General features: G+C 43.7%; 1 protein-coding gene across 5 annotated transcripts in view; it reads left to right on the forward strand.

Moving 5' to 3' along the window:
* STAT3 (signal transducer and activator of transcription 3) overlaps nucleotides 1–26,942 on the forward strand; it is a 1,961,792-nt gene that overhangs the window by 1,450,782 nt on the left and 484,068 nt on the right. For all 5 annotated transcript variants that reach the window (XM_044054713.1, XM_044054714.1, XM_044054715.1 and 2 more), the window contains exon 20: nucleotides 17,946–18,085. In XM_044054713.1, coding sequence (XP_043910648.1) covers nucleotides 17,946–18,085 — 140 coding nt within the window. The remainder of the gene's footprint in view (nucleotides 1–17,945; nucleotides 18,086–26,942) is intronic.

Raw genomic sequence — 26,942 nt, forward strand, 5'->3', positions numbered from 1 at the left:
GGAAAAACTCACTCTTCCCCCCTTTGAACCAGCTGCTACAGCAGAGTTGAAATTTCTTTCTTGGGAAACAGCTTTACTTTTAGCCATCACTTCAGCAAGAAGAGTGTCTGAACTGCAGGCCCTCATGGCAGTGGAACCCTTCATTATCTTCCATGTGGACAGGGTTTCCCTCATGACTATTCCATCCATTATGCCAAAGGTGGTGTCTAGTGTGGCTCTAAACCAGTCCATTCATTTGCCTACTTTTTTCCCTAATCCTCAGAATAAAGGAGAAAGGATACTGCATTCTCTGGACATACACAGACAGCTTAGATTCTATGTGGACAGGACTAAGCCTCTCAGAAAATCTGACCAGCTGCTAGTTAGCCTTGCTGCAGGAGCAGAGGGGAAGGCCATTTCAAAGCAAACCATTTCCAAATGGATAGCACATTGCATCCATTTCTGCTACAAACACCATGGAAAACCTACCCCACAGGGGATAAGAACACATTCCACCAGGGCTGCATCTACCTGTACTGCATTTCTCAGAGGAGTACCTACCAGGGACATCCTGGAAGCTGTAACCTGGAGCTCTGTACATACCTTCACTAAGCATTACCACCTACCTATCTTTTCTAAATCCAGAGCTGTGTTTGCCACAGCAGTCTTACAGGGCCTTATTGCTAACCCTAATGCTCTTCAACTACCTACACCCTTCCTTAGCTTTGGGAATTAACCCAAATGTGATGACTGCAACTGTGAAACACGAAGAACATAGTACAGTTGCGTACACTGACATAAATGTAGATGTTCGAGTGTATTCACTGTTGCAGTCCTGGTTACCCTCCCTCCAGCCCCCTGACTTCTCTTGACTTTTACCTTTCCTCCTAGTTTGGTCATGTGTATTTGCTTTTTGCTGGGGGTGTTCCATACCATGTAATTGCTTCCTGTTGTGGGGGCACCTGACATCTGGGACAAGAAAAACTGATGTAATGGCATTGGCTGCATGTTTTATACCCCTGACGACCTGACGTCATGGAAGAAGCGACAGCATCCGACGCAGAAATCTGAAGACTGTGGTATTCAGGCCGGCTGAGGGCTACCTGCAGGCAGATAACCCAAATGTGATGACTGCAACAGTCAATTCACTCGAACATCTACGTTTATGGTAAGTGTGCATAACTATACTTTTTGGGTCATGCCTCTTATTAGGGATGCTGTTTAAGCAACCAAGAGACACCCAGATTCTGTCTCATCATCCATGAAAAAGGTCAGTAGCCTTAAATCATCACCAAAGTTAGCAGATCACCTCAACAAGCATCCTAATGCTGAGTCTTCATGATTTCTTCAGTCTAGCATAAGCCCCAGAGATCACAGCACAAGGTATGAATTTTGGGCAAGTGTGGATTGAGGGCTTATTCTTTATGCATATTGATGTGTAAGCTGTTCAGCTGTCTGCCTTATCTGTCCCAGTTCCTTATACACCTGGTTAGAAGGGCACCAAATAAGCTGGAAGACTATCTGGAGTCTGAGCTCAGTGGAAATTTTTATGGGATAGTGTCCACAGTCTGCACTATGGGATGCATTTGCCCATGTGCAATTTTGACTGTGCTGACACACCCTTTACTATGTTAAGCCTGTCCAGATCAAGACAAGGAAGAGATTGCCTTGGCAACCAAGAAAGGTCCTTTCCATTCTAAACAGACCAAGTCACCCAGGTTGCCAACTACATTAGCAAACTTTTAGCATCCATTACCATACTCGGAGACTGACAGTGGGAAAAATACAGTCCCTCAAGTTTTCCATGGCTTGGAAAACCATCACAAGGGGCCAAGGTGTTCTAGAGATGGTCAACATTAGACACGTTATGAACTCTAGAGGCCCATCCCCAGAAAATACTTCACTAGCAGATCCATCTTTATTAGTACAGTGCTTGGGATAGGCCCAGATTCTGCTGGTAAAATAAGACATAAGAACTGTCATTATGTCAGAGGAAGACCAGTGGTTTTATGTTTAGCTGTATGTTGTCCTAGAGGAGACAGATGTGTTCCATTCTGTTATGGACTTTACAAAAGTTCAGACCTTGTCTGTTAAAGGGGTCTGAATGGTACTGCTGGATGACGGTACTTTTTACCATATTGGTGTTTGGGGAGCAAATGGGTGACCACTCCCATTTGTTGTGAGAGGGCATGACTTCCATTAAAAATGCTGCTATCTGGGCTTTCATCAGCACCCAGATTCTTCACCAAAATGTTGGTTGTGGTGAACAAAGTCCTGTAGGAGCAGAATCAGTTGGAGGTTCCTAAATATGTCAGCTGGTTCCCAGTGGACCTGCCTGTGGACTTCTTGGAGGCAGCTATCTTGTAGGTGCCTCATGGTTGCAGTCCTTAGGAATATTCATAAACTGGAAGAAGGCCTCCCTATCCCCAGCTCAGATTGATGTTACTTAAAAATGTATACATCATCCATGCCTGTTGTTCATTCGAGCCTTATAATATTGCACTTTATTGAGCTGTACTACATTGCGATGTAGCATATTGTGTGTACTGCATCATTCATCAAGGCTGAGATAGACTGTCTCCATTGCTGTTTGTTTCTGCTCCTTGAAAAGATGTGGAGTTCTTAAATCTCCAGGAAAAGAACACAGAGCAAAGCTCAGGCTCGGTTTCTGCTGTGCGATGAAGGCAACCATGATCTTTATTGTGCCAGTTGCATGCCTGAGGGCTGAAGTGCCGCAGTGGACTGTTGAGATGTCTATGGGTGCAGAGCAACATGTACTCTTGAACCTGATATTGGTGTCTGACCCCTGCCTCTAAGCCCAGGAGTGGTGGATAGTCTCCACTAGTTTGCTGGTAGGTGTCAAATGTTGACAATGGATGCTATGCTTGTAAGGTAGAGTGTCTACCTAGGCTCTCACCCTTTGCAAGGAGTGAGGTTCCCCACAGAAAGGAAACTCCATATCAGCCTTGACTGTGAAGGTCTTGGGTTAACAAATGCCACATTGGTATGTTGTGATACACCACAGTCATGTGGTACATAAGCAAGAAGAAACCAAGTCTTACCAACTGTGCAGATTGGCACAGACCACCTGGGACATTGCACTCAGGAAAATATGTTGATAACAGCAGTGTACATCTCATCACAGGATGATGTGTTGGCAGAAGTATTAATCAGGACCTTTGAGGATCTTCATGTATGGACTCTGAACAGACAGGTTTTCCTGGACATCCTTAACCATTTGGGGTACCTCAGATAGACCTGTTGGCATCAAAGACCAAAAGAGAGCTCCCTTTCTTTTGCACTAGATGCCCTTGTCCCTCAGCCTGGAGGACAATTGGTTTTACCTTTCTGTGGACAGGTAGATTCCTGTTTGCCTTCCCTCCACTACCTCTCATCCCAAGGATTCTTCTAAAGGCCCCCAAAAAAGTCAAAGCTCTTGCTAGTGATCTCCTTTTGGCAAAGACAGCAATGGTTCCATCTTCTGTTTCATCTAACCAGGGGTAACTAATACAGACTGCCACTAAAAATGGATTTCATCACACACCAGAAAGAGTCACTACTGCACCCCAGCTTGTCATTCCTAAATCTAACCCTCTGGATGATAGGGTTCTAATTCCTTACAGGTACCACTTTTCTGAGGATTTAGTTAAGGTTCTCCACTTATGTCAAGATCTGATGTCAAGTTATTCCTTAAAGGGATGCTGCATCTTAGACCACAAAGGAAGCCCATAACCCTTCCTTGGGACATCAACTTTGTGCTGAAAGAGCTTAAATGACCTCCCTTTGAACCAAAAGCTTCAACAAATCTCAAATTCTGCACCTGGAAAATTATTTTTTATCTGGCTCTGACTTCATCTGGGATTTCAGAGTTACAGGCTCCCATGGTCATTCCTCCTTTCCTTATTTTTCACAAGGACATGGTGGTCCTGCGGCTAACCCTTCATTCATGCCTAAAGTAGTGAACGAGTTGTCACTCAACAAAGCCATAAATCTCTCCACTTTCTTTCCCAACCCACAGAACTGAAGGGAAAGGCTCCCACACTGTCTTGACATTCAGACTGTTAAGATTCTGTTCGGAGAAAACCAAATCCATTTGAAAATCTGAACAACTGTTTGCCTCTTTCATGGACTCAAAACTAGGCCAACCAGTGTCTAAGCAAACAGATGTAAGCTGGCTCTCTTAAGGTCATCTGTGTTTGTTGTTCTGTATAAGGCAAGTCTTGGCGCTCATGATCTTGAGCTCATTCTGCTGTGGTAGTAACATCACCTGAGGCCTTCTACAAAGGGGTGGATGCCAGAGCCATACTGGAAACTGACACCTGGTTTTCTGTACACACCTTCACTACACACTGCAGGAATGATGCCTTTTTAAGGTCCAGAGCTGCCTTCACTAAGTCTGTCCTTTCAGGCGTCTTAGACAGATGTAAAGCTTACTAACCAACCTCTTTATGTTTCCTTCAGCTCTGGGAATCGCCCATTGATTAGGGATACTGCAACAGTGATTTCAGTCAGGACATAGTACAGTTGTGTAAGAACTTGCTATAACAGTTGGAATACAATTTCTGTACCATTGCTAAAGCTTCCAAGAGAAAAACAGTCCACACTTCTAACTACATCCCTTCAAATATACAGATTTATCACTTTAACCTCCCCAAAAAGTACTGATGCTCAGTCCTAGCAATGGTTCAGCAATAGTTCAGACTTGTTGCAGTATTCCATCCCCGTCTTCCTTCCTGAGGTAATTTAATTTTCTCCTGCCTATCTCTGTCTCTTCTTTTTCTGTAGCAAAAACCACAAGACAGGAGCTGGGATGCTGCAAGTTTATTCTTCCGGTACCTCGGCTAAAAAGAAGCCTTCAAAGGAATAATCACTATCAATTTGCTGCATCTTTTATACTCAATACATGAAAAGCAATAAATCAATCAAACAATTAATACATCAAAGGGTTTAAAGAGACCATACACTGGTAAAAAACACACAAGTGAAAAACACAATTTCCCAGCTCCTGTCTTGTGGTTTTTGCTATTTTCGTCTTTTTGGTTTTTTTCTTCTTTTTCTGTCCCTGTCCTATGGACAGCATCCTAAAACCGATGGGGCTTCATTACCACTTCATGCTGTGCATCTCCTAAATGAGCAGTCTCTCTCTTTCAGCAGTCTTCATGGTACTTGTATGTCCACCCATGTTCCTCTACACTTATGAGCTGTGGTCACACTTTGGTTGTACAATCCTGGGAAGGTAAAAGCTTTGGTGTCCTAGCCTGACTTCAGCAGTGATAACTCTTTGATAGGACTACTACAACACTGATCAGTAGGACATCTACACAATTATATATATATATATATATATATATATATATATATATATTTTTTTTTTTTGTGAGTCAGCTAGCAAAAAGTGAAAGTTTCTAAATGCATTCATTTGTGGGTTAGGGATGCATGGAGTAGGGTATTTTGTCTGTCACTTCACCATTGCCAGGACTCCACATCAGATCTCATGTTGTCAATCTTCATTCATTCTTGATGAATGGGATTCTGTTCCAATCTTCGGAACCAGCTCAGCCGTTATACAGCTCACACTAGTCAAAAACCTCTCTAGCTAAGATTCTACCCACAATGTCCCTCTTTCCATTACCTCAGATCTTATTTGCTGCTCTATCAGCAAGACGTGTCAGCCATTGCTCTCAGCTAAGTCTTTTTTAAAACTTCGTTATTCAGCTAATTACTTGTATCTCGTTATCTGTCCATATATATATATATATATATATATATATATATATATATGTACATACATATACATATATATTTTTTTCCTAGAGTATACCTTATTTAACTGTTTGTGTTTGAATTCTTTACGCCTTACCTCTGGCAGTCTCGGTTGTCATTGTTAATAACCCCGTTTTCCACCTTTCATACCGTTTGCGATATTTCTTAATACCATCATTGGCACTTCCTTTCCATATTTTCTCTTTTACCCTTTTGGTATTTCTTCACTACCATCATTGGTAGACCTTCCATCTATCCTTGGTGTGTGTGTGTGTGTGTGTGTGTGTGTGTGTGTGTGTGTGTGTGTGTGTGTGTGTGTGTGTGTGTGTGTGTGTGTGTTTAGCTTGTTACCTTTAGACACTAGTTTTTAAAATGGCTGAAAAACATAAAGGCACTTCTGGATTTAAACATTGCCAAGACTGTGGGTGCAAGATGCCCAGTTCTGATGGGCTTCTTCCTTGTGTTTATTGTCTAGGAACTCCACATCTCGACCAAAACTGTGACATCTGCCAGGCCATTAGTAGCTTGGTCGAGCATTGAAGGGCTTGTTAAAAATTACCTTCAATGACGCTTTGTCCAAGTCTGATTCCCCTCCAAAATCAGACCCCCTCAAAAAGAAGAGCCACTCGGTACCTGTGTCCCCCATGGCACCAATGCACAAAGACATAATAAGGTCATGGTTCCGACTACCACCACAGCACTGAAAGCAACGGTACCAAAGCTACAACTTTAAGAATCATCTCTACCAACTACTGCTACTGCGGTGCCTTTGGCACCAGCATCAGCACCGGCATCTTTAGATGTTCATCGTGTTACACTGCTGCAGTCATTACATTTAGGTTATCCTGCCATCAGGCAGTTCCCCAGTTTGCCTGAGTTCCAAAGTCTTGGTCCGGCATTGGTTGCTGTCGACTCTTCCCTGACGTCAGTGCGACAGGGGTATATAATATGCAGCCGATGCCATGTTCTTCAGTCTTTCTTGCCACGCGGTGCCCGAAGCAGAAGCAGTTCGCAAGTGCCGGTTGGCCAACTCCTGAGATTTTCATTCCGAATCCAGAACCAAAGACGTCTACAAAGCTAAATACCCCGTTTGGGAACTTTTTCTTGCCTCAGACCGATGTCAGTAAAAGTTAATAACTGTATTTCTTGTGGGAAGCAAATACCTCATAAGGATTTCCACTCCTATTGTATTCCATGCCTAGGCCCAGACCACAACGTCACTGGTTGTCGGTTTTGTGCTAGGTTTAACAAGCGCACTATTAAACATCGGTTTGATTTTGCCCGACATTATTTTGGCAGAAAATTCAATTATACCATGCCGCCAGAACTTCCGACGACCGGAATACATAAAAAGCGCAAAGACAAGGACAGGCATCCGAGGGCCAAAACTGACGACGAGGCCTCTTCTAGGCCGGTCGCCAGTTCTCCGATTTTCAGCGAGGCACCTACGCAGCCCCTGACGACTGCTTCCACAGAACCACAGACCGCCTCTGACTCCCACGTGGAGCTGGCTGGGCCTTCGGACGCTCTAGGTTTTCAGCCTACCGAAACTAACCCTTCAGAGGGAACCGAAGTAGCTGAGCAATCCACTGCGTCAGAGGGTGTTTTCAGACCTACCCAGTTAACCATTAAACCCTCTGCTAAGTCTAAGGCCCCCTTAAAAACAAAGAAACAGATACAGCATTCTCCAGGACAGGCTTCCATGCCTAAGAAACACATGCTCAAAATGGCCGAAGACCTAATCACCCTGATCAGGGGGTCCCATCCCCCTCCTGATAAAAGGCCCAGACAGGATGCAGACTATGAATCTTCCGACCAGGCATCCATTTCTTCAGATTCACCCTCAGACCTAGGATATTCTTTACCCCCTTATGAGGATTCTGATGCTGAGGAATCAATTCCATCAGCATCTCCGCCTGAGGACTATTCCTTTGGGGAGACCTTACATACCATGAGGGAGCATTTCCATTGGGAAGGCCAGGATTACTCAGAATCCAAGAAAAGGCTCAGAGACTTCCTTTTATTGCCTCAACACAGACCCCTTGCTATTCTGCCAGTGTTAGATAGTGTGGATGATGTGTACACTAAATCCAGCTTAAACCCTTTCTCCTTACCTCCAGCCCCAGTTAAACCTGATAGATATTACAGAGTCCCTGACTCTCACAAATTTCTGTATAAAAGCCCTGTTGCTGACCCTGAAACTATTTCTCAGGGACCCAAAGGGATTAAGGCCTCATCAGGAAAAAAAACAGTTCCCTCTGACAGAGATTCCAGAGCATTAGACAGATGGGGAAATAAAGTTTATACGTCTGCAACTTCAGCAATGAGAGCCTTAAATTGCCAGTTTCACATGCTAAAACATCAGCAATTTCTGATGTCTCAACAAAACAAAAGATTGTTGGTTGAAACAAAAGATGCTTCCAGATTCAGATCCTCCTAATTTTAAAGAAATGCAGGATTTATTACATACAGCTGAACAAGTGGGAAAACATACTTTGCAATGTGGGTTTGATTCCTTAGAGGCCTCCTGTAGAGCAGCAGTTACAGGCTCTGTCATTAGAAGGCATGCTTGGTTAAAAGAACATACATTACCAGAACATGTTAAGGCAAAATTATTGGATGCACCTTTGCAGCGGGATGTGTTGTAAGGCAGAGGAGGTATTAAAGAAGATGGAGGATAAGGCAAAATCTATGCAAAAGGTGAAGGATTTCTTACAGGTTCAGCCTCCTCGTTTTAGCAGAAATTGGCCAACAAAGAACTGGTCCTTTCCAGTCACAGGCAGACTTCAAAGGGGCAGATACAGACATTCAAGAAGTAGAGGTCAAGCACAAGGTCCTTACCGACCTCGACAATGGGGTACACCAGGCCAGAAAGAAGGGGAAGACAGGCCACAACCTTATAAAAAACAGCCTCAATGACTTCCCACTACAGCTGCCAAACAGCTCTCTCTCTTGGCAGTCCCCTTAGGAGGAAAACTGGTGCTTTTCTCTCACAATTGGCATTGCATCACCAAAGACAAATGGGTTCTCAACATTGTATCTCATGGTTACAGGTTCCACTTTCACACTCTGCCAAGGTTAAAAGGAATGCCAAGTCTGCCACCAAATCAATGGACAGAGGCTCAAAAACAAATTACAGCACTCAATGACATGAGAGCTATTCAAAAGGTACCACCACAGGAGCAAGGATAAGGATTTTACTCAAGACTCTTTCTGGTTCCCAGAAAGGACAAAGCCTGAAGACGCATTCTGGATCTTTCTTCTCTAAATACTTACCTGGATGTTACGAAATTCAAAATGTTGACACTACAGCAGCTTCTTCCCATGCTGGGCAAGAAAGCTTGGCTCGTGACTTTGGACCTCAAGGAGGCATACCTGCATGTCCCTATCAGATAAAACTGCAGAAGTTACCTCAGATTTCTAGCTGGTTCAATGCACTATCAATTCTCTGCACTGCCCTTTGGCTTATCTACTGTGCCCAGGGTCTTCACAAAGTGCCTGGCACCAGTAATTGCATTTTGCAGGAAAAAAGGAATTCAAATTTATCCATATCTGGATGACTGCCTGATTCAAGCAGAGAGCAAGGACATTTTTCTAAAGCATCTGGCGTTCGTAGAAAAGATTTTAAGTTGCCAGGGGTACACAGTAAACGAAAATAAATCAAAACTAGTGCCCTCACAACAGATAATATTCCTGGGTGCCAGCTTGAACACAACGGCCCAGATGGCTTATCTCACACCAGACAAGCAAGGACAACTGACTCAGTACTTTCAATTGATGGCAACAAAAACCCAACTCCCTGCAAGAAATATTCTGCAGGCCTTGGGCTACATGGCATCTTGCATACTACTAATTCCATATGCCAGACTGCATATGAGGAAACTACAATGGTACCTAAAGAGTGTATGGTCTCAACACTGTTAAAGTTTGGAAACAGTTATACCACTTATTCCTTGCCTTCAACAGGAGTTTTGATGGTGGGCTCAAGCTTGTCACCTCAACAAGGGACAGCCTTTTACTGAACCCACAGCCAGGAAAACACTGACAACAGATGCATTGGATTACGCCTGGGGAGCAAACATGGCAGGAAAATGTATTCAGGGCGAGTGGCCCACAGAGCAATGGCATCTTCACATCAATCAAAAAGAGATGCTAGCTGTACAAAATGCACTTATAGCTTTCAAGGACCTGCTACATCCAGCACAACTACTACTAAAGACAGATAACACCACAGTTATGTGGTAAATAAACAAGCAAGGGGGCACACACTCCTACCCCCTCTGCAAACAAGCCATGACCTTGTGGAACACAGCTCTAGACTACCAAGTTCATCTGCAAGCACAATTCCTGCCAGGAGAGAAAAACACTGGCAGACGACCTAAGCAGAAACATCATGGATCCCCACGAATGGGAATTGAATCCACAAATATTCAGAATAACACAAAAATGGTGGAGCCCGGACATAGATCTGTTTGCATCCCCAATGAACTGCCAGCTACAGAAATTATGCACAAGGAATTACCATCCACAAGCAAGGAAAGTGGATGCGCTCTCATTCAGCTGGAAAAACCTGCAAGTATGCGCTTTCCCTTCTTTACCTCTCCTTCCAAAGGTACTCATAAAAGCCAGGCAAGAAGAGCCAAAGATGATCCTGATTGCGCCAGACTGGCCATGCCAGCACTGGTACCCAATCTTAAAGAACTTAGCACAAGGACCACCCTGGATTTTGCCTCATATCCCGCATTTGCTGACACAGCACAACAAGCAGATACTTCACAGCCAGCTAAAGACCTTAAACCTAGCTGCATGGAAAATTGCTTAGTCAAGCAAGCAGTGCCTCTCTCCAAAGCTGTTATGGATGTCATTCTGGAGGCCAGAAGGCCTAGCACCAGGAAAGCCTACTCGGATAAATGGAAGAGATTCTGTACCTGGAACCAGGCGCACAGCTTTGACCCTCTTGTCCCAAATATTCCTCAAATACTTCAATATTTAACTGAGATGCTGGACAAGGGCCTCTCCTCATCCATCAAGATCCACGCCTCAGCCATTTCTGCTCATTGCAACACGGATCCACCAATTTTTTCTAATCCTTTGCTCAAACAGTACCTCAGAGGGGCTAAAAACATAAAACCGCCCCGCAGAGCACCTACCCAAACTTGGGACCTCAACTTTGTTTTGGAAAAATTAACTTTACCTCCTTTTGAGCCAGCTAACACAGCAGAATTAAAATACATCTCTTGGAAAACTGCTTTGCTACTGGCAATAACATCAGCACGAAGAGTTTCAGAATTACAGGCACTAATGGCAGTGGAACCTTTCCTCATTTTCTACCAGGACAGGGTGTCTTTAAGAACTAACCCTACTTTTATGCCAAAGGTGGTATCAAGTGTGGCACTAAACCAAACTATTCACTTGCCAACTTTCTATCCAAAACCACAGAACAAAGGGGAAGAGACTACTACATTCTTTGGACATTCACAGGCAGTTATGCTTCTATTGGACAAAACCAAAGCTTTCAGAAAATCTGAGCAATTATTGGTAGCATATGCTGCAGGAGCACAGGGAAAAGCCATTTCAAAACAAACTATCTCAAAATGGATAGGACATTGCATACGTTTCTGCTATACTCACCATGGAAAACCTGTACCTAGCAGCATTAGATCTCACTCCACCAGGGCAACAACCACTTCAACTGCCTACCTCAGAGGAGTACCTACCAAGGATATTTTGGAAGCAGCAACATGGAGTTCTGTGCATACCTTCACCAAGCATTACCATTTGCCTTTGTACTCCAAATCCAGAGCTGGCTTCGCCACTGCTGTGCTGCAGGGCCTTATAGCCACCCCTAATTCCTTATAGAACCAGCCTCCCTACCTCAGCTGTGGGATTCCACCCAAGTGTAATGACTGCAGCAGTGTAACACGATGAACATAGTACAGTTTTGTACCTACCGTAAATGTAGATGTTCGAGTGTAAACACTGCTGCAGTCCAAGTTACCCTCCCTCCTTCCCCTCTTACTTGCTGGTACGTACCTATGCCTTCTACCCTTTACTACCTATGGGGAGTATTTGCTTGTAACTGAAAGTTGTTGTTTGCTTTTCTTATGTATGTTTTATTAGCAATTTGAATTGCCTACCTATTTGGGGACACCTGACATCTGGGGCAAGAAAAACTGAAGAAAATGGTGTCGGCTGCATCTTATATACCCCTGTCACACTGACGTCGGGGAGGAGGCAACAGCAACCGACGCCGGACCAAGACTTTGGAACTCAGGCCGACTGGGGAACCGCCTGACGGCAGGATAACCCAAGTGTAATGACTGCAGCAGTGTTTACACTCGAACATCTACATTTATGGTAGGTACAAAACTGTACTTTTCCAGTTCAGTGCCGACTTCTCCAACGGCTCCTCAGCAGGCTGTACTCACTCCCTCGGTGCTGAAACCAGATCCAAACTTTTTTCCCAGGACAAGTTGTTCACCTTCCATAGACCCCTTTGCAGGACAGTTGCCCAAAACCTTTCTGGAATGACACAATTCTCCTTCAGGATTATCTGTTCGATCCTCCAGGAGTCTCCACAAGGTAGACATCATGAGATTGGTGGATCAGTTGTTGAAGGCTAGAGGTATTCTTGCCCCTTCTCAGGCCCCTCTCCCTCCTGGAGTTAGAGTATCTTCTCCAAGGATTCCTACACTATCTCCTCCTCTGACTTCCACCGGAACTTCAGAACCCAGCACTTCGATTCCCCTGGTACCAGATGTTCCATTGCCATTAGGCATCCCTACCTTGGCGTCAGATGTTGCTCTGACATGTTTGATTCTCTCCTCGGAACCGACAGATTCTCAGGGCTGAGACTCCACTGCCAGTTCTGAGGGTCTCGGATCAACCCCTGTTTTTTACGAGGAGCTAATCTTGTCTCTTGGGACTTTGCTGGTTGCAGGTCCTTCCCTGGCTTCTGCTTTGGAGGGCAGACTCTTTGAGTGGGGTGTAACCTCGGTTCCAAGGTGGTCTTTCTCAGTTCTGGGCTCCCACTCCTCTTCTGGAGGTCCTGCCTTTCAGGTTATGGAGAGAGCTTTAGCCTCTGCAGGCTCTCAGCTGGTTCTTCCTGCATTGGAGTGTCACATAACCATATCTTCTGGTCCAGAGCTGACACCAATCTCCATGACAGGACAGCGAGCACCAAAGCTTCAAGTTACCCCTGTACAGGGCCCCTCTTCTTAGGAGTCCTCCTCAGAGATCCCCACTGAGGACCCCCCATAAGAAGACATACAAGAGGAAGTACTTAGATTCCCCGGAAGAATCCATCACCGAGGACACAGATTTCGATGAGGGGGAAGGTTCTCCCGGTTACACCCTAAACATGCTTCCTTTGAAGACATCCTGGAGATCCTCAAGCAGAGGGGTAACCGGAAGCCCCAAGACCCGACCTCAGAGGAATCCATGTACTTGTAAGCATTCTGTGCTTGGCCGTGTACTTCCTGGGTGACCCCATCCACTGACTATCTTATTAAGCTGATTGTGCAGTGGGCTTGGAAGGCTCCTGACTCCATAGAGCCTATTCCCCAGAGGCCAAACAGAATTCTTTTTCCACCGGAGAACCACCAGTATTGAGCCAAAGGTTCAGCAGTAGATGACATGGTGGTGGTGGCTGCCACCAAGAAGGAACTCACTGATGAGAGTCCTACTGTACTTCCTCATAACTGAGAGTCTAGGACGATGGGCAGATTTGGAATGCGGGTCTACGCTTCATCGACCTTCGCAGTCAATCACACATGTTATTAGACTTCAGAGAGATCTGATTAAGGAGTTGTTGGATACTCTTGCTGGAGCTGTGTCTAACGAGAGGTGCAGGATAAAGTCACCTGTCAGATAGCCACCCTGGAGTCTATATCAGACTTGTCAATGTAATTTATTGCACATGCAGCCGAAGGCATGACCAGAGCAGCGGGTCCCCGCATTGCTATAAGATGCCACTCCTGTTTGTGCTTGTGTGAATTCATGGAGCCCTTCAAGTCTTCCTTCATCAGTGCCCCTTTTGACGGATCATCTTTTTTCGGCCCCAAGGTGAAGGACATACTAAGCAGGTGTGAGAAGGATGGAAAGACAATGTCTGCTGTGGGCATTCATTTTTCTACTCTTCAGCGATCCTACTCCAGGAATCAGAGGAGTGGAAAGATGTGGTTGAAAAATTCCCAGGGGACTTTTCAGGACACATGGCAGTAGCTCCCCTCAGGGCAGAGAGGGGAGCCCAGACAGAAGACATCGAACGCGAGGCAGAGGTGGCCCACGAAACCAGGTTCCAGAAACGAACTCTCTGGACAACCCAACCATTGCTTCTGAAAGGAGGCCCAATTGCTTACCTCTGGAAGCAGTGGGGGTGCTGGACTCTCACTGCACTCGACAGCCTGGCAGCAAATAACCTCCGATGCTTGGGTGCAGAGAATCATTACCAGAGACTATCATATCCTTTTCACCCTTTTCCTGAGATTACTGAGAAAAATCCCTGATGTTCACCCAATCAGAGGGATCAAGTTCAAAAGCTGCTAGATCAAGTTCAAAAGCTGCTAGAAAAGACTCATCCAAGAAGTCCCACCAGACTAGATAGGATCTAAATTTTACTTCAGGTTCTTTTTAGTGTGAAAGAAGACTGGGGACTGGAGGCCAGTGTTGGACCTCAGCATTCTGACTAAGTTTGTTCAGCAGACAAAATTCCGGATAATCACGGTAAAGTCTCTTCACCCCATTCTAGGGGAAAATGATTGGATGTGCTTTATAGACTTTCAGAACACGTGTTAGCACATAAAGATGGACAAATGCTGAAGAAGGCATCTCCACTTTTGGCTAGGGGCCAGTCATTATCAGTTCAGAGCGCCGCCCTTTGGTCTCCCCACAGTCCCCAGAGTGTTCAAATGCATGGCAGTAGTCACGGCTCACGTGAGACTACATGGATTCCGGGTGTTTCCTTATCTAGATGCCTGGCTCCTCACTGCCCCTACCAGACATCTATTGCTTCAAGCCACAGACTTCATCATACACTTGTTCAGTGCCTTGGTCATAACAGTCAGCAACAAGAAGTCACAGCTGTCTCCCAGTCAGGACCTATAATTCATAGGAGCACCCTCAACACAGTTTCATGTATAGCTTCTCTCCCCTTTCACAGGCTTCAAAAGATAAGGTGTCAAATACAGCTCATTTTGGGGGGGGGGGTAGGATCTATGGTGGCAGCCATCACCTTAGTTCCCCTGGCAAGATTTCACATGGTCCATTCTGTCTCATCCGATGACTCACCCAGTCTTAGTAGCAGGATGTTGTAAAAAGGATCTATCCCGGTGGATGCAGTCAGATGAAATCCTAATGGGCCATCCCTTTGTTCCCCAGCAACCCAAGGCCATAGTGACCACGGATGCCTTCCCAGATGGAGTGGGGGGGGGGCATTATCTTGTGAGAACAATCCAAGGCACTTGGTCTCCCCAAGAGGCCAACTTGCACATCAGTGTCCTGGAAATGAGGCAGTGCTCCTAGCATTGCAAGCCTTTCAATCTCCTTTTCCTCTGGGAACAGTTGCGATCCAGTCAGACAACATGTCAGTGGTATGGTACATCAACAGATAGGGTGGAACCAAATCCTGCCTCCTTTGCCAGGAAGCTCTGAGTGTAGCAGTAAGTGATATCTTCCAACCACTTTCTTGTGGCAAGACATATCCCGGGGAGTTACAAGCTGAGCAGGCCAATTCTACGGATGCACGTTATATCCTCGAAATACTGAAATGTCGAAATTCAGTATTTCTAAGCTATAAAGTCGAAAATTTAAAACCACGTAAACTCAGAACAGCAAAATTCAAAATCTTGCACACTGGAGATTTTGAATTTCGCGCTTCTACTGCACACACACACACACCTTCCTCCCCACACACAATCACAAGCTCTCTACTACATAAAAGCAGAGGGGCACTCCCAACTGCACCCCCCCCCCACTTAAATATTCTCACTCTGAGGTCGCACTACATAAAAACACACACAAAACACCACCACACAAGCTACATTCTCCTCGCACACACACATCACAGCAACAAAACACACTGACACACACCACAGCCCCTACCCAAAGCCCTTAACATACACACACACACTTACCTGAATCCATAACCATAGCGAAACCTCAGAAGTGCGAAATTCAAAACCTCCGGTATTCAAGGTTTTAAATATCGCACTTCTGAGCTTTCGCTCTTCTCAGTGTTGCACTTTATGGGCTCAAAATACTGAATTTCAGTATTTCAAGCTTCTAAAGTGAATCCCACTCTACTGCCTCACGAGTGGTCTCTCAATTCCAAAATGGCAAAGGAAATCTTTTGCAGATGGGGCCAGCCTTGCTGCGATCTCTTTGCACCCCCAACCAACAAGTGCAGCAACTACTTTGCCCTAATCCCCCTCAGGGGGAGTCCTCGAGAGATGCTCTCCTTCTCAGTTGGCCCTCAGGTCTTCTTTATACCTTTCACCCATTTCCCCTCATATCCCTCTTCCTAAAGAAAGCCCAAAGATTGCGAGGCAGAGTGATTCTCATTGTCCCCTTCTGGCCCAGGTAAATTTGGTTCCCCTTTCTATGGCCTCACATGATTCACCATCCGTGGTTTCCGGACCCAACATCAGATAAAGAAGTTATGTACTCACCATAATGTTCCATCCTTGTTGTTGATCTTCATTCATTCTTGACATCCTCCCCACCTTCCCCCCCCTGTAGATTTCTTGGAGGATTGAACCCTTGTCCTGGGTTTCCGTAGGGTTTTTTTTACCTTGGACATTGCTTCTACTTGCACCTTTTGTGTACACTCTTGCAGTAGTCTGTAAACTTGATGTGAGGTAATGGAGAGAGTGTAATTTGTGTAGAGTCTTAGCTCGAGAGTTTTTTGGCTGGCGTGAGCTGTATAATGGCCGAGCCGGTTCCGAAGATCAGAACAGAGTCCCATTCGTCAAGAATGAAGATCGACAACACAGATGGAATGTTATGGTGAGTACATAACTTTTTTTTTCTTTTTGGGGAGGTTAAGGTGATAAATCTGTATATTTGATGGGATGTAGTTAGAAGTGTGGACTGTTATTTTCTTGGGAACTGTAGCAATGGTGCAGAAACTGTATTCCATTTGGGCAAGCATGACATCTTTACTAATGGATGTTCTGCTTTCTGGACAGAAAAGGTATGATTTTTGTTTAGCCAAGAAAAGGAGACTGTTAGTTTTGGATTTTGTCATAGTGATGTGAAACTGAAAGTTGAGGGACTGTCCCAACTAAACACTGAAGAATTTAAAATGTGGTTTGGTTTCAGTGAGTTTTCTTATTTTAGAGTATGCCCCAGTGTTATGGGACCAAAGAAAATATTTGTCTTGTTCTAAAAACATGGATTTGATTTTTTCTGATGTTGAGCATTGGGTTTCAGACTGATCCAGGATGATGATGAAATGAGGTCCCTTTCTACAAGAGAGTTATTGGACTTTTAGATTATAGCATCTTGTACAGCAGGTTTATGGTGGTTTGTGGGAGGTGAGATGGGAGATAGAGTGAACATACGAGTGGTGAAAGAACAGATTCTTGAGAGACACTTTTAAAAAGTGGGGAGTTAGTTTAATGTGGAGCAGTTTCTTATTGGGACATTGTTTATTCCAGCTCTTAGCAGGGTTTTGAATAGTAATCCATGATCATCTAGGTCAGTGACTTTGGGTAGGGCTCTGAAGATGGACCTGTAAGATGGTCTGTGTCCAAATTTGTTTAGTTTTCTGTTTTTAATTGTTTCATTGTTAGTGCTGTTTTCCAGTAGGCTTGTTGTAGTTCCTGTTGCATTTATTTATTTACTTTCATGTTTTTCATTCTAAAATTAACAAGAGTTTATTTTAGGGGTTTGATTAAGTGAGTGATATTGTTTTTGGGTGGTATATTTTGCATGTGAATGATGTATTTTTTTTTATATGGGCAGATTTCTTTTTAATTGATGACTCTCAGAAATGATTATAAATGCTTGATAATTCCGATAAGATTAATGAATAATGCACATAAGATATCCACACTTCTGGTCAAGTAACCATTTTTTACAACAGCATTTATCATTGTCCATTGTTATGCAGAATAATGATATATTTGCAGTTTACTGTGTAGTAAAATATTTGAAATTAGCGAATCTGCTTGCAAAATTGTTAATTTTGTATACCTTTCTAGGTATATCATGGGTTATATCAGTAAAGAACGGGAAAGGGCTCTTCTCAGTACCAAGCCACCTGGTACCTTCCTACTAAGATTTAGTGAAAGCAGTAAAGAAGGAGGCATTACTTTCACGTGGGTTGAAAAAGATATCAATGGTAGGTGATCACATGCTGTCACTGAAATTTCAGTTAATTTTGCATATAAATTAGTATTACATCTGTATTCAGAAGAATTTTGATGATGTGGTCTTTGATACATTTACAGAAATTTGATGCAATGGTCTTAAGTAGTCTAACTTTGTGAATAGAAGAATAACGTACTACCAACATTTATGTGAAAGAATATTCTTAGAAAGTGTTTTGTAATAAAGATTTTTTTTGTATCTGTATGTAAATAAACGTACATACATGTCCTTATGACCACAGAATGTAAAAGACAGAAGGCCTGAGCGCACACATTGATGTTCAGCACTGTTATTTTTACAATAGCCTTTACCAGGATATAAAAGTCAGCCAGCTACCAAAGTCTCTGGTTCCCCTGCACATTTGTGCCCAAGCTGCTGCAGCATGAGCTCCAAAAGGGGGGGGGGGACAAAACAGCAGCCTGAGTATTAACACACACTGTACTGTTTTGTCACCCCTGAGAGTACTCCTGGGCTTCAGAGGATCGACTGTCAGCTGCGATCTTCTATTATTCGCAAATAGGTTCCCTTTGGGTAACCCTTCCCACACTCCAATTTTTATCTTTTTTAACACCTTTATTGAATTATTACTTAGGACATGCCTAAACGTACAAAACAAACAAAACGAACAGGTTTACAATTACAAACATTATATATCACATCTGTGCTTTTGTGCGATTATCATCAATCCATAAGTTGCTCAATTCCTGCCTTCACTTAAACCTCGCTCCTCCTCCTTCAAAACATTGTTCTGCATATATTGTTCCCAGAGTTTCTTTGTTTTTTCTCTTTAATTTGCTCCTACCCTTTTCTAAAGATCCCACTTCTTGTTCTTTTATATCTGTTACAATATTCACTGTTTCAAGTACAGTTGGTTTAGACTTTGATTTCCATTTTCTGGTTATTGTTTTTTTGGCAGCCATGAGAATTAATCTTACTATGTCTAGGCAATTCAGCTAAAAAAAATAAATCTGATGTTGTCCTTTTCATTCTTCCTCACTTATGGGTTTAGATCCAATCCCTGGATCCAACTTGGCTCATACTACAGATTTCAGATCCAACTCTTGAGTGCTTTCCTCTATCCATAATGCCCCACTCCATCCCCATTACCCCATATCATTTGCCGCCATCATGGTTAGACATAGGTTCCGCTCTCAAGCATTTGTAAGCAAATTTTTTTTATATCTTTTTTTCTTAATATCCTCTTAGCTTTCACTGGTGTTATGGTCCTTTTGACTACTTTTCCCTACTAAAATTTAGTAGCCTTTTGTACCATTGTTGGTACTTTTTTTTTTTTTTTTCCCCTTACCTAACTTTTGTAGGTAACTCTACTTGTTAGCATAGTTGGTAATCTTATAACTGTGCAATTTTTCTTTCTGTTTAAAAAAAAACTTATATCTTGATTGTTTTTTTTTCTGTCTGCTGAACTGTTTGTTGCTCTACTCACAATGCCTGACAAACCTATGGGTTTTAAAAAATACACTTCTTGTAGGCATAAGATCCCAAACTCAGATGCCACCAAGAAGTGCTTTTATTTCCTCAGTCCTGATCATTTAAATACAGCCTGGACAGTCTGCTCTATCTTTAATCCCAGAGCTTTGACTGACAGGCACAATAAACTCATATTAAAAGGTTAATTCCTGCTACTTCATCTTCTGGGGCTCAAATCCTCTCAAATAACAGCAAGGTAGCTTCTTTGGAGCAGAAGATAAGTTCTCCACCGAAGTCCCCCTAGTCTTCATCACAGCCTAGGGAAAAAGTAAGAAAGCTGATGAATCTGACATCTTTGGATCCTAAGTCTCTTAGCCTACCCCCTGAAATGATCATCTGATCTGAAGATGTTTGCTCCTATAGTCATTTCTCCCTCACTGATAACATCCACGCTGAATCCCAAGTCTTTGGATCTGAAGCCAAGTGCATCTTGTCAGAGTTGTACTCCTGAGTACATGGTTAATCTGATTTCTCCCTCCTTGCCTGTGAAATTGTTTCAGACACAGAATAAACATTCCAGGACCCCTTCCACAGTATCTTCTAGGTCTCCCAGGAGGTTGTCAGAGGCAGATGTGGATAGGGTGATGTGAATGTTTCTCAACTCCAAATGGGGGTCCTGCCAGCTCTGTCCCCTACCAGATCTGTTTGTGCACATTCAAAGTCAGATCTGTCTGCGTCTATGATCCAACCTGTGGTGGTAGTGCCCCATGATCCAAATTCCCCGAGAGTTTCGGCATCAGATCCTGAGGAAAGTTTCCTCCTTCTCTCTGACTGTTTCCCTGACAGGTTCTCCTCCAATTTCCTTGGATCAGAACAGGTATTGGAGCCGAAGTGTTGGCATCAGATCCGAGGAGATGGGTTTGGCTCCGGTGTTATCAGCTCCATTTTTCTGCTCAGAGCTTCATCCCTAGACAGTTCAGGTCTAGTTCTCTCCTCAAGGCTCAAATGCAGGGGTGACTGTGATCTACTTTCCTTGGAAGCTTCAGCTCTGAGGGGGGCAGGGCTTCTCCTGGGCCCTTGGCCTTTGAGGTGGTAGAAAGGGCTTTTCTTGCCAAAGAGAGCCATCTTCTGTTATTTTGGAGCCTACCTCTTTACTTCCATCGGTTCCGAGCTCTGAGTTCGTCAGGCCTATTCCACAGGGACAGCCAGTTCCAGTGGGCCTCCAGACAGTTCTAATAGAGGAGCATTCCCCTCTTCTGACATCTCTCTAGAACATCCCACAGAAGAGGTTCCCTGGAAGAGGACGTGTAAAATGAGGCACATAGACTCCTCCTTGAAGTCTCTCGCCAAAGACACCAATTTTGATGAAGAAGGATCCCCCAGATCACCACAGGATGACATCTCCTTTGGAGATATTCTGAACCAGAAAGGTGGTTGGTCATCCCATATTACTCCTAAAGAATCTGTGTTCTCGGAGGCTTTTGGTTCTGGACCATCTATATCTTGTGTCAGCCCCCCCAGTGAACGAACTAATTGACCTGATTTCCTGCAGGCATGGAAGTAGCCAGATACTGTCGAGCCCATTCCAAAGCTTCCTGACAAGTTTTTGGGACCTCCTGTAGAGGGACCCCACTGGAGCAAAGGAGTCCCAGTTGATGCTATGGTGGTGGTGGCAGCCACAAAGAAAGAACTAGCAGATCAGTTATCTACTGTCCATCTGCTGAATAGAGAGTGTAGAGCACTGGACAGATTTGGAAGGTGGGTGTTTGCCCCCGCTACCATCGCACTGAGGTCACTTAACTGTCTGGTGCATTTTACAAGTTTTCAGAGAGATTTGACTAAAGAACTTTCAGATACTCTCTTGAGTCCACGTCTGCTGAGGATTTTAAGAGAACATTCTCCCAACTGGTCAGTCTTATATCCATATCAAATGTTTCGATGAGGTTAATCTCTCATACAGCTGAAGGTACCTCATGAGCAGCTGATTCAGGCATCACCTTAAGGAGACATGCCTGGATGTGACTATGTGACTTTGCTGAGCTCTTTAAGACCTCTTTTATTAAAGCCCTTTTCAATGGCACTTCCTTGTTTGGGCCATCAGTAAAGGATATGTTTACCCGCAGTGAAAAAGATGGAAAGACCCCGTCTGCCATAGGGATCAAGTTTTCTACCCCTCAGTGGACCTTCTTTAGAAACCAGAGAGGTGGTAAGAAAATGTGGCCCCGTAAGTCTCAGGGACCTTTCCAGGATTCGCGTGGAGAAAGTTCCTCAAGAGACAGAAGGGGACATTTCAATGGCAGATGTCACCCTAGAGGCAGAGAATACCCGCAAAACCAAGGCTTTAGAGGTTCTTTTAATGATGGGCCCTATCAGTACTCCTGAAGTGCTGCTCAACTGCCCTACTCTGAAGGCAGTCGTGGGGTCAATCTCTTTGCACCTAGGTTCCTGGACAAACATCACAAAAGATTCATGGGTGCTAAGTGTAATATCCAGAGGCTGTTTCGTATCATTTTTACTTCTTCCTCATCATCAAAGGAGGAAACTTCCTGACATTCCACCCAGTCAGAGGAAGGCCGCAGCACAAGAAATTCAAAAGCTGGTAGAAAAAGAGTCATCCAAAAGGTCCCATCAGACCAAATAGAGTTCAGAACTTTTTCATGCTTCTTTTTAGTGCCAAAGAAAGCAGGGGAACTCAGACCCATTTTGAATCTAATCAAATTGAAGCAGTATGTAAAGAAAGCAAAGTTCTGCATGGTCACAGTTCAGTCCATTCTGCCTTTTCTACACAAGGATGATTGGATGCGCTCTGTAGATCTTCAAGATGGGTATTATCTCATCAAAATAGACAGACTATCCAGAAGGCATCTCTGCTTTCGGCTGGGAGCCAGTCATTATCAATTCAGAGTTCTGTCCTTTGGACTCACCACAACCGCCAGGGTGTTTACTACATTTATGGCAGTAGTTGCATCTCATTTGATACTAAAGGGGTTCCAGGTGTTTCCATATCTAGATGACTGGCTTCCAACCACCCCATCCAGGCATCAACTTCAGCATGCCAGGAACTATTTGCTCCAGATTTCTGACACCTTGGGCGCTATGATAAGTCTTGTCAAATCGAAACTTGCTCCAGTTCAGAGCCAGGAATTCATTGGTACAGTTTTAAATACATCTACTCAAATAGCATTCTTGCCTATTCATTGCATTACTTCTATCAGGAATCAGGTTCAGGCTATTCTCTCAAACTCATCTCTCCAGCAAGATTAGTGCTCCAAGCTCTAGGGTCAGTGGCAACAGCCATAGTGCTACGTCCTGTAACGTGCTCCTTTATGTGAGTTCTCCAGTGGATTCTGGCTGTACAGTGGTCCATTCTACAACAACCCCTGTCTTTTCAAGTAAAGCTTACCCCAGTTTGAAATGGCACACTCGCTGATGAGTACAATCGGATGATTTTTTTCTGGGCAGACCTTTTTTACTATGCTTCACAACTGGGCTTGGGGGGGGGCATTTTTTGGGAAGATCTGTGCAAGGCATGTGGTCCCCCCAAGTGACCAGGTTGCATATCAGTCTCAGAAATGAGAGCAGTCCTTCTAGCATTGCAGGCATGTCAAGATGCTCTTCCCTTGGGGACTATTGCAGTTCAAACCAACAACATGACTGTAGTCCAGTACATCAACAAACAAGGAAGAACCCGATCTTACCACTTACCCCCTTTGCAGAGAGACCATCAGGTGTTTAGGAATGGGCGATCTCATCAGACCATTTTCTTATTGCAGTGCACATCCCAGGGAAAACCAACATGCTGGCGGACAACCAAAGCAGATACGTTCTGTTGCCTCATGAGTTGTCTGTCATTTAGTAGCGAATATGATCTTATGGCATTGGGACCAACCTTGCTGCAACCTATTTGCCACCCCTTTCAACAACAAGTGCCACATGTACTTTGCTGTGATCTCCCCTCAGGGCAAGTCAGAGAGAGATGCTGTTCTTCATGCTTGGCCCTCGGGTCTCCTTTATACTTATCCTCCTCTTCCCCTGATTCCAAGACTTTTGCAGAAAGCAAGCAGGCTGAAGTGCTCAGTAATCCTCATTGCCCCCTTTTGGCCTTAAAAACTATGGTTGGCCTTTCTACGGTCTCATCTTCGTTAGCCTCCCTGAATACTCCAATCCACTCAGGGTTTCCTCTGTCACCCATCAGGGAATCAACACTCCAACATTCAGGCCCTCAAGTTGATCGCATGTTTTTTCACTTCCAGTAATAGACAGTTCAGGTTTTCTTCCCCAGTTCATGGCATTATTTTGGTTTTGGCTTCCCAAAAGGATTCTACCAAAAAAGTTTATAGACGCAATTGGAAAAGGTTATCTATTTCGGCATCAGATAAGGACAGTGATCCTTTTCCTGCACCAAATTTCGGCTATTCTTCAATTTTTGACATGTCTTTTCAAAGATGGTGTTAGTTTCTCTACAATTAAACTTCAGTTGGCAGCAATTTAAAATTTCCACCCTGAGAGTAAATCATTTTCCTTAGCTTCCTCTAGGTTATGTAAAGCTTTTTTGAAAGGCATTTTTCTGCCAAGACCTCCAGCAAAAGCTCCCTTACCACCTTGGGAACTTACTGTAGTACTTGAAGGTTTGACACAAAAAAACTTTTAACCTTCAAACAAATCCTTCAAACAAATCTGACCTAAAATTTCTGTCATGGAAGACACCTTTCTTGGTAGCTATAACATCAGCAAAAAGAATTTCTGAACTTCAGGTTCTTTCAGCAAAAACTCCTTACATTATTTTCCACAAAGGTAGAGTTTCTCTGTGGACTAACCCTTCATTTTTACCTAAGGTAGCTTCTAAAAATAACATTAACCAATCCATTCACTTGCCATTTTTTTTTCAAGTTTTGTAAATAAGGAAGAGTACATGCTACACCTCCTTGACGTACACAGCTTGTTATTAACTCCACAGGACAAAACAAATTAGAAAGTTGTACCAGCCTTTTGTATCTTTCTTTCCAAATCATCTAGGCCAGTCAGTTTCTAAAGTCACCCTAGCTAAATGGATTACAGACTGTATCTCATGGATTTACTTTTAAAAAGGTATGACATTGTGAAAACCTCCCCAAGTTTACTCTACTAGACCTATGGCTGCACATCTTTTTTTGTTTAAGAGCATCTGTTGATGAGATTTGTGCAGCAGCCGCATGACCCAAGGCTCATATGTTTGTCTCGCATTACAAATTCGACAGCATATCTAGAAACAGAGCCTCCTTTGGTTTGGCAGTAATCGAAATATCCGTCCATGAGAGCCACCCAAGTTGAACATAGCCGGAGACGCTGTCCCATAAATGAAAAAAAATGAAGGACAGCATCGCATTTATAAATTTTGTACTCACCATAACTAGGCATCTGTGTTGTTCATTTTCATTCTTCCTCAACTCCCCTCCCATCTGTTCCCCATCTTTCTTCTGGAAGGACCTGTTGGACTGTGTTTGGAACCTACAGTTCCAGGTTTGAACCCTGTCTTTTCTATCTTCTATTTCTGTTCCTTGTCTGTTATTAGGAGGTAGAGCAGCAAAAAGATCTGAGGTAATGGGGATGGAGTGAGGCATTATGGGTAGAGGGAGGAGCTCAAGATTTGGATCTGAAGTATGTAATATGCAGCTGAGTCAGATCCGAGGTTCAGATCGTATTCATAAGTGAGGAAGAAAAAATGGACAAAACAGATGCCTAGTTATGGTAAGTACATAACTTATAATTTCCTTTGTTACACCCATTTGTTCACCAAATATTTCTGAGTACTCTGTATAGAATTTTTGAAGTCTGCCAACTCATTACACTCACAAAACATGTTTTCCTAGTTACGTCTTCCTTCCCCACCACACCTCCAACATTTGCCATCCATCTGAGGAAAAATTCTTTGCAGTCAACTTGGGGTATAAAATACCTATGCAAACACTTCCAAGTAAAAATCTTAAGTCTTCTAGACTTTGTTGCATATTTGGGAGCCATATATATGTCTGCCCATTGTTCCCTTGTGAATTGCTTTAGTTTTTGCAGTTAATCTGAATAGCTGTTTAAAGCTTCTTCCATTTTTCCAGCCTTTTGTTATCTACATCAGTGTACTCCTACAGCATTTATTTTATTTTAATCATCTCTGAGCACATTAGATTTATTTATTCCTCTAAATTACTGGACGCCATCTCTTCTACCAAAACTGTAGCTTGAACTGCTTTTTGGTGAATAGCTGCAGGATTATTTCCAGTCACTGTTTTCTCTTCATCTTTTCTAGATGATTTTCTTTCAGGCTCTCTTAAGTTTCTTCTTTGCTGGCATTCAGGCAGTGTACTTATCAGCCAGTTACTGAATTTTACTAAAACTGGCAGAATTACTGGCCCTTATCTATTGGTTTCTTTTTTCTCACTGGGAGAGCTGAGATGATGCTGTTGATCAGTATGCAGCCATCTTGTAAAGTCCAATTTTTGCCTTATATTTTTTGACTAAATTGGTATCAGGTCTCTTAACAACACTGACATTTTACTATTTTACCAGAAATCGTATCACTTGACAGGATTTTCTTTTTAGATGGGACTGTTTGTTTTTATCTGTGGCATTTATTTTTGGTAACAGTGTGTTGGTTTTGTACTATTTGTATTTTATTTTAAGGACTTATCCTTTTTTTTTTTTAATTAAGGAGAAGGTACGAGTGCTTAGTGCTTGTATATAGCTCATAACAACTTACCTTCCAGCTGCACTTGCAGGTGAACAGATATCTCTCTCTGAGCTGTTGGGATCAACTCCAAAGTTTTCTGAGCCATCCGTGCACCTACAGGCTTTGGCTCTAGTTTAGTTCGCCTCTGGCTTCTGCCTCAGGAGGATTTTCCTCCAAGCAGGGAGGGACTAGGGTCCAGAGGCTTGCCCTATCACATCCGGAGTCCTGTCCCTCTTAGGAGAGGTCAGCCTTTGAAGTTTTGGAGAGAGCCATGTCTGCTTCAGCAGCTCAGACAGCCCCTACCTTCTCGGATCAATCCTGTCATCTCTGCATACAGAGTCTCAACCGTTTTCTCCACAGGGACAGTGAGTACAGAAAACCCAGGCTTTCCAGCAGAGCATTCCCCTTTCTTCTGATACCTTCCCAGAGCATTCCACTGAGGAGGTCCCTAAGAAGAAGTTGTGCAAGAGAAAATATTTAGATTCCCCAGAAGAATCTGTCACCGAAGACACAGACTTTGATGAGGGCGAAGGGTCCCCAAGGTCACTTTTTGATGATGTCTCCTTTAGATACATTCTGGAAATTCTAAAACAGAGAGGTGATTGGAAGCCCAACAATCCTTTGCCTGAGGAGGCCATGTGCCTGGAGACATTTGGTACCTGCCTGTCTACCTCCTGGGTTACACCTCCCACCAACGAGC

This window comes from Protopterus annectens, chromosome 13.part0, assembly GCF_019279795.1.
Source record: "Protopterus annectens isolate FY-2018-M chromosome 13.part0, PAN1.0, whole genome shotgun sequence".
Classification (NCBI taxonomy): Eukaryota; Metazoa; Chordata; order Ceratodontiformes; family Protopteridae; genus Protopterus; species Protopterus annectens.